Source organism: Sinocyclocheilus grahami, unplaced genomic scaffold, assembly GCF_001515645.1.
Source record: "Sinocyclocheilus grahami isolate Dianchi unplaced genomic scaffold, SAMN03320097.WGS_v1.1 scaffold331.1, whole genome shotgun sequence".
Lineage (NCBI taxonomy): Eukaryota > Metazoa > Chordata > Actinopteri > Cypriniformes > Cyprinidae > Sinocyclocheilus > Sinocyclocheilus grahami.
In genome coordinates this window covers 788,679-802,359 of record NW_015505510.1, presented here as the reverse complement: position 1 = coordinate 802,359, position 13,681 = coordinate 788,679, and the positions used below count along the sequence as shown (strand labels likewise).

General features: G+C 36.9%; 2 protein-coding genes across 3 annotated transcripts; both read right to left on the bottom strand.

Moving 5' to 3' along the window:
* Positions 1 to 510: 510 nt before the first annotated feature.
* LOC107602614 (muscle-related coiled-coil protein) lies at positions 511 to 4,146 on the bottom strand. The gene is made up of 2 exons (XM_016295153.1): positions 3,636 to 4,146; positions 511 to 1,340 (listed from the first exon to the last, which is right to left on the bottom strand). The coding sequence occupies exons 1-2, from the start codon at positions 4,014 to 4,016 to the stop codon at positions 732 to 734; spliced, it is 990 nt and encodes a 329-aa protein (XP_016150639.1). The 5' UTR covers positions 4,017 to 4,146; the 3' UTR covers positions 511 to 731.
* A 2,641-nt stretch (positions 4,147 to 6,787) lies between these two features.
* On the bottom strand, positions 6,788 to 11,770 carry tmeff1a (transmembrane protein with EGF-like and two follistatin-like domains 1a). Of its 2 annotated transcripts, none has more exons than XM_016295151.1 (9): positions 11,350 to 11,770; positions 10,019 to 10,128; positions 9,779 to 9,908; positions 9,372 to 9,398; positions 8,754 to 8,847; positions 8,386 to 8,534; positions 8,160 to 8,277; positions 7,890 to 8,048; positions 6,788 to 7,783 (listed from the first exon to the last, which is right to left on the bottom strand). In XM_016295151.1, the coding sequence occupies exons 1-9, from the start codon at positions 11,498 to 11,500 to the stop codon at positions 7,699 to 7,701; spliced, it is 1,023 nt and encodes a 340-aa protein (XP_016150637.1). In that variant the 5' UTR covers positions 11,501 to 11,770; the 3' UTR covers positions 6,788 to 7,698. The 2 variants fall into 2 exon arrangements, with proteins under 2 accessions (XP_016150637.1, XP_016150638.1); XM_016295152.1 differs by having other exon boundaries at positions 10,019 to 10,068.
* Between the last annotated feature and the right edge of the window lie 1,911 nt (positions 11,771 to 13,681).

Here is a 13,681-nt window from a genome sequence, read left to right as displayed (position 1 = left end):
CTCTCCTGAGCTCGAGAGTTATGGCCAGAAAAATACTTTATTTTATATATATATATATATATATATATATTTTTTTTAATTATTATTATTATTTACATCAGAAGAACTATGTGAGCGAAAAGCTGAATTGAAAAATGAGCATGCATTATAGTGTTTGGTTGTCTTTCGATAAACTGTGTGCCAGTGTGTTCCTCATGTTAGGTTGCTATGTGCTGGGCAGAGCCGCTCAGCTGTTGAGATTAATTCCAAGAGATCTTTTTTTGGCTGATGGGTCAGTCTTTCTTTCACTCTACCAGTCTCTGTCTCTGTGATGCTAGCGTGTGTATGAACACAAATGTTTGGCAATCCAAATGTTCTCTGATCTTCACTGACTGTAACTGAGGTTCAGTCCCCAGCTTAACTACCATTGTTTTGGACAAAGTCATCCGCTCCTTACTCCAAGACACAAATGCAGAGTAAAAGGACACATTAGACAGCATATGTTTTCACATTTTAATATTTCACATGTGGTTTACGGTAACAGAAATGATAAAAACACATCTAGTGCTTGCACTCTTTTTTTTTATTAATTTAGCTACCTAAAATACACATACTCATACACTCTCACATTTTGGAGCACCCTTTTTTTAAATGAAAAATAACCTCTTCCACTTGCTAAATAATTACTTTCTCTGCATTCTATATGTTTTTTCCTTCAATTTCTCCACAGTTTCTGTGGTGAGCTGCTGTTTTCAGTCCTCTTGGATACGGGTCGCTCCCTCCTCTGATACTGGACCTTCCCTCTTGTTCTCGGTAGCCACTTCTGTGTAGGTCACATCTGGGCTAGACTTCCTGCCTTTGGGAGGAGTCACAGCAGGCTCGGCCTCCGCACCCTCCTGGCCCTCAGCGACCGTGCGTTCCTTCTTCAGCTTGATTTTGAACGATTCTTTATTGGGTGCTTTCTTAGCGATGTTCTCCTTGAGCCTCTCGCTGCTCTGACGGATCTTCTCTCGCTGCTCAGTGGGCACAATCTTCTCACCCAAGGTGTTGAATTTGGTTCCAAGCGTTTGGCCCGTCTTACTCAGGCTCTCCTTGGTCTTGCTGAGGTTTTCTCGCGTCTTCTCACGGGTCTTGTTCATTTTCTCTTTGGAGAATGCAGCTTTGATGTTCTCGATGCCTTTTAACCCGCTCTGTTTCAGACGGGCACCCCGTGATGACTCTGTCTCCTCAACCACCATGTACTCTTCATCAGATGATAGGTCAGCAGGGATTTCATACTCATCTGGCTCCACCTCCAAGTTAGCAAGACCCTCCCCCTTAGGAGTCTTGGTGACAGCAACAGAGGGAACTTCAGTTTCACCCTGCAGTTGAAGACAGAAAAGAGAGAACATTATTCAGTAGGAAAACAAACTCCAAATTAATCTACTCACAGAAGGTCATGGAGAACAACTCTGTGCTATTTGTGTGTATATAAAATTGTATGTAGTAACATTTGTAAGGAGATTGCAGTTAGCAACTTTGCTGGAGGCCTGGAGTTTTGATGCTTTCTTGCAACTTACCTAGATTCAAGAAGCACTGAGCTGATTACCACACATCAATTTCCTTATCATCATATTTAGACTGAATTATTTAAATTTCTATATAATTAAAAAAAAAATTTGAAACATAAATACGCTCCTACATTTCCAGTGCTGAGTTATGGTGTAAATCTTGGTCCAGTTACAAAATACAACTCCCATAGTTAATTGTCTTCATTTACTAGAAGATATTTTTGAAGAATATTTTAACTGTTGCCCATACAGTGAAAGTCAGTGGTGTAACAAACAACACTGGACCCCATTGACTTTCATTGTATGGACAAAATGAGGCAATCTTCAGTTTAAAATACCGTCTTTTCTGCTCCACAGAAGAAAGAAAGTCATGCAGATTTAGAATGACATGAGGGTGAGTAAATAATGACAGAATTTTCATTTTTGTTTGAATTATCCCTTTAAGTTTACCTATATATTTTCAGCTGTTACTTTTTGGAAGGTTCACCATGATGCATATAAAATGATATGTATAATGTTACATTGCATGAATTTTTTTTTTAAACTGGTTAAAATCAACAGTTACAATTTAAAAGTCTCATAGGTTTTTATCGGTCCATCTGGAGGTTTGTGGAGTCCGATTTTTGAAGGTTATTCAGTTATCAATCACAATTTCTCTTTCTCTCTCTCTCTCATCTCTCTCTTTTAAGAATTATGTCTACAATAATCTATACTTTTACATTTGGGTGCACAAATTCTAATCACAAGTCCTACATACTAATTTTACGTTTTATTATTTTGAGTGCTGATCTAAAGCTGTGGTATTATCAATTACACATTTACAGTATGTTTACATAATGTTAAAACAAATCATATTGTGGCTGGTCACTTTATAAGTTGATCAGAGAGTTTCTTCCTGTTTAAGTGTGCATTTCTTAACCTTAACAAGCAACGGAGACTAGGTTTTATGTCAGTCTGAATCTGGTTACATGAGTTGACCCTTCCCTTGAGGGCATTTTTGTAGTCTGTAAGAATGGATGTCTATGTATGTGTATGTATAACCTCTCTATTCAGGGAATAGCCTTAAAGAGTCTCTTCAGCTGTGTGTGCAGCTCTATATTAGGAAACCTCAGAATAACCATACACAAACACACACGCTTATACTGTCACACACACTGTCTAAAAGCCTAATTTATTGTCACACATATTCTCTAATTATTCATTCTGTATATTGATGTGTTGCATTACAGAGTGAGGAGTCAAACAGACAAATTTGCCTCTGTGCATTTGTGCATTGCTACCTAGAAGAATTTAAATGAATCATCAGTTAAATCATATTTTCAGGATCATGTTTTTTAGGGGCACCAAATGTAAATTGGTAAAGAAACTGAACAATAATTTAATAGACAAAACCACAATGGACAACTACTAATCTGGGGTGCGTTTCCCAAAAGCATTGTTAGCTAACTACGTTAGTTCCATTGAACTCTATTGTTAACCATAATTAACTCTATTGCGACCATAGTTGCTTTTGGGAAACAATTAAACAGTTGTTTTACTCAATGTCTGTGGTTAAAGAGATAGTCTACTAAAAAATAAAAATTCTGTTATATTTACTCACCCTCATGTCACTCCAAACCTGATATTTTTTGGAACACAAAAGATGATATTTTGAAGAATGTTGGTAACCAAACAGTTTCGGGTCCCATTGACTTCAATAGCCATTCAGACTTCAATTTCTGTTCATACTATGTAAGTCAATGGAACCTGAAACACTTTAGTTACCAACATTCTACAAAATATCTTCTTTTGTGTTCCACGTAGGAAAAAAACAACATGAAGGTGAGTAAACGATGACAGAATTATACCTTTAAGGCCCAGTGTCACTCACTGTTTCCCTCTTTCTGGAAGTCTCTTGAATGTAAAAAATATCTTTATATCACTCATCTGACACACTAACAGAAATATTTAGCCAATCAGCTCTAAAAGGGAAATTCTCAAGTGCGCCCCCTATTGCACTGTGTGAGATTACAGTGCCAACTTGCTGTTAAATGCCACAAAGATAGAGCCACACCCTCAGTCACCCAGCCATAACACACATGCTGTGGTTGTTAGGAAAGTGTTTACCTGATAGATGACAACCCTGAACTTGTTGCGAGTGAGCAGCTCATCTTGTGTAGTTTCCACTTTCTTCACACGCACGTTCTGTTTCTCCACACGTGAACGTACTTCTTTAACGTGCGCGCTCACGCGGCGGGCTTTCTGGAGCAGTTTGTCAACGGTTGTGGCCGTGGCACCATGGTCGCGAGCTAGTTTGAGAAGCTCGGATTGGACTGCGCTCACCGAGCTTTCGAGCTGCTGCTGACGCTCCTCCATGCGCTGCTGGCTGGCCTGGACACCATCGATGATCGTAGACACGCGTTCCAGCAGAGAGAGTATCGACAAGGCCGAGACAGGCTGCCCGGATTCATCCTCGACCCCCAGCATTACATCTCCTCTCTTTTCCATCTCCGATGCTCCCTTTCACACGTCCCTGAAAATAAAGCTACCGGGCCAGAGATGGGTAAAAGGCCAGACAGAATCAAATACACAGTACAGAGAGAAACTGACACTCCAAGAGAGAGACCCCAGTGGAATCTGACAAACTCCACCCTTGTTCACACACACAGATAGAAATGCATGGATATAAATACAACTGTAAGAGGATACTAAGACATTTTTGGAAGCTGTATCACAGAAGCACTGGAAAGCCCCATTAATTCAAACATTCCTGTATTGTGTGCATGTGTCAGGGAGTCTTGTGGATATGCATAATACGTGTTGATCTCTCAGCTTTGAAATAGCATTATGATACTGTAATAGCCTAATATTGAAGTGGCCAGTTTTGAGCACTTTGGTTTGGAACGACCCTTCAATATGGCAGCCATGATTGTTTTCACACCGAAGTGACCTTCGGAGGGCGATATATCCCGTTTGGAACGCACTGACAGTGTAAACTGACCTTGGAGGTGTTCTGCATTGGTGTTTTGACCTCTGACCTCACATTCAGGCAAGCTGACATTTGAAAACTGCATCTCCCAGCATGCACTTTGAGCCACTGAAATACACTAGTAACACCGAGATAAAGAAAAACACAAAACAATGAAGTTTTCCTTTAAACCCAATTTATAAATGTTTAACATGCAAAATTATACAGACCTTCTCATAATAGCAAGTCACTTGATTTACAAACTGACTTTATAAGACTGATAAACGCACAGAATTTCACAGTCACACATTATGAAAACCCGCTTTACAGGGATTCGGTTGTAAGAGGTTTTGTTTTACTTGGTTTTGGATTGTGCTGCTATAAAACTGCTTTTTGCTCTGTTTCCAAAATTAAAAGATTGTAATGTTTTTCCCAACTTTATTCACCTTATTTTTTTTACATGGAAGTAAGCAATTTTCTGTGAATGTGCAAAACTTTCAGTATTAATAATTTATGCATTTAGCAGATAAAGCGACTTACAGTGCATTCTGGCTATACATTTTTTACCAGTATGTGTGTTCTCTGGAATTCAAACCCACGACCTGCACTGCTAACGCAACAATGCTCTACCACTGAGCCACAGGAATTATTATAATTATAATATTAGCCACTATGAGTAAAATAACTAGAGAAATAACAAAGTGCAGTAAACAAACCAGTGTATTTATGATTACGATAATACATTTAAAAATATAATGACAAATACGAGTTTGTAATATCAAGCAGCATAATGGACTGTTTTTGTACAGTTAAAAGTACTGGAGTTGTCTGACACCGGAAACCTTGCACATTCAAGTTAAAAATGGCCACACCCACTCTTAAGTTAAAAATAAGGTGGATAGAAGGCAAAGTATAAATAGAAAACGAAAGAGAGCTCAATTCGTTACTCATGCGCTGTTCTCGCACACAATCAAAGCGTGCCCAAGCATAGAGACGTGTTTCAGACAGCGCGGAAATACAGAGTTGCGTATACATAGGCCTACACACATAAAATTAGCCTGTAAGAAACCCTTCACGGCATTGTCATTCTCTGTGCTTTAAATATTTTTTTTCTTGCTTATCCAAAAAAATAGTCCGATCTGCGACTCAAAAAAAAACAAATACAATAGGCCTATAATGCGTTGAACCACTATATAATGCTATTATGATACTGTAATAGCCTAATATTGAAGTGGCCAGTTTTGAGCACTTTGGTTTGGAACGACCCTTCAATATGGCAGCCATGATTGTTTTCACACCGAAGTGACCTTCGGAGGGCGATATATCCCGTTTGGAACGCACTGACAGTGTAAACTGACCTTGGAGGTGTTCTGCATTGGTGTTTTGACCTCTGACCTCACATTCAGGCAAGCTGACATTTGAAAACTGCATCTCCCAGCATGCACTTTGAGCCACTGAAATACACTAGTAACACCGAGATAAAGAAAAACACAAAACAATGAAGTTTTCCTTTAAACCCAATTTATAAATGTTTAACATGCAAAATTATACAGACCTTCTCATAATAGCAAGTCACTTGATTTACAAACTGACTTTATAAGACTGATAAACGCACAGAATTTCACAGTCACACATTATGAAAACCCGCTTTACAGGGATTCGGTTGTAAGAGGTTTTGTTTTACTTGGTTTTGGATTGTGCTGCTATAAAACTGCTTTTTGCTCTGTTTCCAAAATTAAAAGATTGTAATGTTTTTCCCAACTTTATTCACCTTATTTTTTTTACATGGAAGTAAGCAATTTTCTGTGAATGTGCAAAACTTTCAGTATTAATAATTTATGCATTTAGCAGATAAAGCGACTTACAGTGCATTCTGGCTATACATTTTTTACCAGTATGTGTGTTCTCTGGAATTCAAACCCACGACCTGCACTGCTAACGCAATGCTCTACCACTGAGCCACAGGAATTATTATAATTATAATATTAGCCACTATGAGTAAAATAACTAGAGAAATAACAAAGTGCAGTAAACAAACCAGTGTATTTATGATTACGGTTGGTTTTGGATTGTGCTGCTATAAAACTGCTTATTTTTTTTACATGGAAGTAAGCAATTTTCTGTGAATGTGCAAAACTTTCAGTATTAATAATTTATGCATTTAGCAGATAAAGCGACTTACAGTGCATTCTGGCTATACATTTTTTACCAGTATGTGTGTTCTCTGGAATTCAAACCCACGACCTTCTGCACTGCTAACGCAATGCTCTACCACTGAGCCACAGGAATTATTATAATTATAATATTAGCCACTATGAGTAAAATAACTAGAGAAATAACAAAGTGCAGTAAACAAACCAGTGTATTTATGATTACGATAATACATTTAAAAATATAATGACAAATACGAGTTTGTAATATCAAGCAGCATAATGGACTGTTTTTGTACAGTTAAAAGTACTGGAGTTGTCTGACACCGGAAACCTTGCACATTCAAGTTAAAAATGGCCACACCCACTCTTAAGTTAAAAATAAGGTGGATAGAAGGCAAAGTATAAATAGAAAACAACGGATTATAGTAAGAATGTGCTTTACAAACATTCTCTAATTTGCTTTAACCTCTGACCCTCAGCTATTGTATATTGTGTATGTGGTTGACAGGACATGTAGTTGCTTATTGGGAGTTTTTTGTTGTTGTTGCATGTTTCTATGTGGTTGTAATAGTGTTCTGGGTGGTTGCTTACTGGCCAAAGTTAAAAAAGTCCACCACAAAGTGTTGATATAATTCTGGTCCCTATATATGGCTCTGGGCCCTCAGTCAGTGTAAATCTATGGGATTTTTTGGCCCGTTATATTGTCCTCCAGTCATAAATATTATAGTTTATGAAAGTTATAGTAAACAATCTCCTCAAAAAATATACATACAAACACTCTAGTATCATGCTAGGATGTTTTGCATGGCAAGAATCACTTAAATTTTGTTCAGAAAATGTAATAATCTACTAATGTAAACATTTCACTATGTGGATTTACTGCATTTGGACTAGTAAGAAAGTGAGGGAGAGAGACGACAAAAGGCAAAATTGAGAAGGGGAGAGAAAAGTGGAAAGAGATTTTAAAATAAAAAGATCATGGTGACAGGATGAAATAAGGCCACTGAAATACTAACGTCAAAACATAGTTGTGCAGTCGTTTGTGTGTTTGTATTAAAGTAATCAGCAGCTACTCAATCATGCGTCCTCCATCTTTGGGAAAGTGTCCCAGGGTCTGTTTCTGAAGACGACCTCGTGGCTTTTTTGGATGAATCCTAAAGGCAACAGTTTTGAGGACTGGTGAGTTTGTTGACATGTTTGCTTATTTTTATATTAGCATTTATTTGGTGCATGCTTGTGTGCATGTGAGGTGATTTTTACCTTGTGATGCATATTATGATCGTGATGATGATGCTGATCTGTACAGCAGCGATGATCACAGCAATCAGGATGTATTGAAGCTTCTGTCCATTGGGCACTACGTACAATTCACTGAAGTCTCTTCGCTCACACTGCACACCGGAGAACCCCAGATCACACCTAAACAACAAGACCAAAACGCATTAACCCCATATGCCTATAACCCCTCATTTGTACATTCAATTTGCTATTTACTACAGTACATGACTTGTGCATGTTTGTGGGTCATACTTGCACGTTGCCAGGCTATTTTTCATCTCACAGGTTCCATGCAGACAAAAGCTGCTGTTGATTTCAGCACAGGGCATTGTTCCGCCCACACTGACTCCGCCCACTAGATCCACTGAATCTATAGGATGAATCAAACACAGAGTCATTTCGTTTTGATCACAGTAAATATTTGTCTCTATATGCGTTTACTGATGTGTGATTTGTTTGTGTGCATGTGTGTGTTTACCTGGACATTGTCCAAGGTATTTGACATCAATCTGAGATTGTTTCAAGCAGGATGCTTCTCTGATCTGACATGGATTACTGTAAGACTGTCCATCTGATCCACACACTGGATTCATATTGTATCCACTGCAGTCTATATTGCACACACACCTGCACAGAAAATTCATGTTACTTGCATGTTTGCCTCTATAGCAAGATTTCACAAATGGAAATTCACCATGGGAATTTATTGAAATATGAACATTAAAAATGGGGGTACTTCATGTAAACATCTAATATCAAATAAATATTTGACATCAATGGATTTGGCTGACAAAATGCTTAGGCACTGCTCTGTAGTATACAAACACAAATCACATGTTGACTAACCAAATGCCTTCAGAGTCTTCATCACACTCTGCTCCGAATTTGCAGCTAGAACACTTGGAGAATCTACTGGGCTCCAGTCCTGAACTCTCCAGATCTGCACACAAACATTCACACAGCTTACAGTGCACTGAAAGTCACATATCATTTTATGTTTGGGTTCTGTTTGTGACGTACATCCGTGTGAAACGAATTTTCGAAAAATAAACAAGTAGGGTGAGATTTGGTATAAATCAGTTGTTGATTGGCTGAAGGTAGTTCTGCACCTTGAAGCCAGTTGTAAGAAAGGGGCAGGGTTTAAGCAGATGATTGGAGAAGTCTGGCATACATGACAGAAAGAAATCTGTCATTTCACCAGAAGACTGAAATATGACATTGAGGTCAAAAAGTTTAAAAAAGGAAACATATGCACGGATTAATAATTCCCAATAAGATTAATAACATGCACTGAGAAAATAGATATGATGAATTTTCATGCCAACTTTAATATCATATGGCAATGCATGTAGATCATTTCTGTGTCTCTGAACCATTAACTGCTTAAAACTTTAGATGTTGACTCTAATAGCAAATAATAATAATAAAATGAATAAATAATAAAAAATAATGACAATGACATACCTGTATCTCCTGATGCCGACTCAGCATCTGAGAAAAGGGATAAATATAAACATCATGTAAAATGCCATGTCTGTTTATTGGTTTTCAAATTCTGGATTACACAAGACTGCAATTATTCAATATAATAATTTCAGTAATGTGACTAAATATGCAATACAAACATTAGTTGTGTGACAAAATTAGCTGAACATCTGTATGTTTTTTATGAGTTTGTGTGTGGGTTCAGTACTGTTTCTTATAACAACCCAAACTTCTCAGTTGCTATAAGGCTTGTATGTGGGCAGATTTTCAAAGCAAAGCATCAGTGTAGTAGAGCCAAAAATGTGTGTATATTGTTAAGTGAGAAGCACTGATTTTGTGTTTAACTGCTATTTTTGTAAAGCGTTTGATGTAGTATTTTTGCTAACCGGCGTGACAGTGTCCTTCTGTGATTACAGTGATTGCGGTCTGCTGTTCACAGGCAGTTTGTCTTAGGAAACATTCACTATGGTATGTGTTACCATCGGAAGCACATACTGGAGCAAAGCTCTGTGGACACTGAAAGAAACAAACAATGAATCCTGAAAGCTGCATGAGACAGTTACTATGTCACTGTTGGAATCAAGATAATAATTGAGAGCTTAAGCATTGCAGCAGAACAAACAAACCTGATACAGACAAAGACACTCCAGGTGTGATCCGTTGTACCTGCATATTCCTCCAAAAGAACAATTATATTCATCACACACATGAAGGTCACTTTTCTTCTCAGACAGACCTAAAACAAAACACACAGCTGTCAAAGTCATCATGTGCATGTGTGTATGTGTGTGTATGTGTGTATGTGTGTGTATGTGTTTGTCCACACAGAGACAGTATAACCTGAAAACCTACATTACAGATACTTATCAGATCAGGACAATAAGGGGAAAGCTTTATCAAAGGATTAATCTCTTTTGTGTAAACATGCAAAAAAGTGTATGAGGGTCAGTTTATGACCATGACGTCTGACTGTCACCACAAAGAAAAGTCTATATAGATCATACATTTTAAACCAGCCTACAATATTGATGGTCTATAGTGTCTCAAACTGATGAGGCTGGTTTGTTTGGCTGATTGAAGAGGGGCTTTGGGAACCAATTTAATCTTAAGCTGTTTGTTTTTTTTTCATTTTTCCAGCAGAGGATTTTTGTAAATTGTAAAATTGAAAAACCTCCAACCTGAATGTTAATTTTCAGAAGGTATGGACAGCACCCAACAAATATGTGTTTAATAATAAAATAATTAATCATTATAACCCTTGTAATAAATAAGTTAAACATTTTACTGAAAAAAATGCACCAAACATTTCTGTCTTAAAATTTAGCTTTTTCTTTTTTTCCTTCTTCTTTTTAAGGATATTAATGTTATTTTTCATTGTGATTTTTCTGGCATTAAGGAGATAAATTATGTCTCAAACTTCATTTGCATGATGGGTAAATAAATGTAAACTATTTTGTTTCTGATTTTTGTTTACTATTATCATCACTTCAAAAAATGTTCACTAATAAAAATATTTTTTTAACAAAAATTGTAACATATACATTTTATGTATTATTTATTTTGCTCTGTATTCCCACATTTGTTTTGTTCCCTAGTGTTGTATTTTAGGTAGCCTACTTGAAATTTACATTTAGCAAATAATGATAATAATACAAAAACTCCATGCATTTCCAACAAGGACGGTTCCTAATGATGTAGCCTACTACATTTGACTATTTTAGCATATTTTTTTCTGCAGGAGATTTTCATAAACTGTAAAATATGAAAACCTCTTTACATAGAGACTACAATTTTAAAATAAATGTACTTGTAAAAATGCCAGTGCACGTTTATTGTTTGGATTAGGTAAAGGGATTATATATAGCCTATTTATATTCAGCTCAATTTAAAAACCGTTTAAGTTCACGGAAGATCCGCCCGACCATAAAGACTTGTGTGTATTTCTGTGTTAGCGCACCTTCACATCCTTTGTCATCTTCAGACAAACAGTCGCTATCCGTGTCGGACGTCAGGGCCCCGGGCATCTGCGCGAGGACCAGCAGACCGAACATCGCGAGACAGCATCCAGCACCTGCAGCGCACGAGCCACCGGGCATAATGCGGCTCATTGCGAGGATTCCGCGCGACTGGTACGCCAAATGACGCGGAATTGTTTATTCACATGAAAGCTGATGCTGCACTTGCTATGGCTCATTTCTTCTTGTCATCGGTCCAGCTGATAGAAGGGCCAGTGACCCGATACCTTCAGACGCATCACACCAGCTCACGCGCTCCAATTATCCTATAGTGTCGCTCGCGCAGGGACTGTCTCAGTTTCCTTCACTACCTTTCATCTGCGCTAAGATACAAGCAGACGGACACAGAAACAGAGGGAAGGAGGGGAAACGGAGAGAGATAGCTATAAGATTCCACATCAACAACACGAGATGGACTATGGTCACGTGAAACCTCTATAGAGTAACTAACTATAGCCTAACGATAGTCAGTTTTTCCTGGATAATTCTGCGCTAAGATACAAGCAGACGGACACAGAAACAGAGGGAAGGGGGGGAAACGGAGAGAGATAGCTATAAGATTCCACATCAACAACACGAGATGGACTATGGTCACGTGAAACCTCTATAGAGTAACTAACTATAGCCTAACGATAGTCAGTTTTTCCTGGATAATTTTTTTCTTGCTAATTAATTTGCTTTTGCTTTACTAGTAACATTAAAAATAAATTATACTTAATATAATTTAAATAATTAGAATATATATACACTGTAAAAAAGAAGTGTAATAAAATAAAATACAATTTAGTAAAAACGCTACGGAAAAACACTGTTAATAGGTTAACAGTAAGTTCCCGTACTTGGCAACCACAGCTGCCAAAATTATTTTGTAAAAACTACAGATTTTATTTTACAGTGTAGGTCTATGTGTAATATTTAATATAAATTATTACATTTAAATTCTTTTACTTTTAAAATACCATTTGTCTTATATCATACAATACTTTTTTTATTACACTAAATGTATGGTAGTCTAGCTGCCTTTATATTTTAGGAAGGGGGTCCTAGACCGTCACACAAAAAGAGATGATCATATTTCGGACGGATGTTATCGGGGTAATGGCCAAAAAGACTATGAAAAACACAACAGAGCTTGCTATTTCTGAAATGTTGAAACATTTTGATGCCAAATACCAAATACGATGATTTCCTTGTGAAAATCCCATTTCTAAAACATAAAGACATAAATACCTATTAATTAGGATATGTAAAAAGATACATTTATAATGTGATAGTACAACTGCATTCAGATTAAATTATTTTATAGCCTATTGTTACTGTGCAAAAACCAAATATATTATTACTATATCAGACTACCAGGAAAATATTAATTTTATTAGGAGGGTGCCTTTTCTGTATAACCACTATTACTGTAATGTTAAATGAATAAACATTAAAAGAAATCAAAATAAATTTTAAATGTACTTTTCACAACTGCTTTTCACAATCAAGCCAGTTAACCGTAACTGCTCTGAAAAATACAATACAATTAGAAATCATTTTTATCTGTTTAATTATCTCTCGAAACCACTAGAAAACTACTGACAAAGCACATATGTTTCTTTTTTTTAAAAATTCGATTGGATTTGAAACTTTATTTCGAACATGTAAAATAAATATAGTCAAAACAAAAACAATGCAACACAATACAAATCAATTAGTATTGTACACAATGCAATACTTTTGCAGTTCTAAAAATACAAAAGGTTTTCTTTTTGGGTTAGACTGTAGGCCTATCTCATAAATAGGCCTAGCTAAATAAACACCTGTGTAAACAGGAGTGTGGCCTATTTGTGTGTGAGATTTGTTGCTGGGTGTGTGTGTGTGTTCAGGGATCATGGTTAGCCACACATGTATACATTTTATCTGCATCTGGATGGATACAGACGAGCTACCCTTGTTGTGACCGATTAAACTACTAGCTTAGGTCATCCGGACCAGGTAGATCAAATTTTTCAGAGCAATTTACTTTATTTAACTTTCTGTCAACAACAAACGAATCACTCAGTAACACATGTGTGACCCTGGACCACAAAACCAGTCTTAAGTCGCTGGGGTATATCTGTAGCAATAGCCAAAAATACATTGTATGGGTCAAAAATTATTGATGTTTCTTTTATGCCACAAATCATTAGGATATTAAGTAAAGATCATGTTCCATGAAGATATTTAGTAAATTTCCTATTGTAAATATATTAAAACTTAATTTTTGATTAGTAATATGCATTGCTAAGA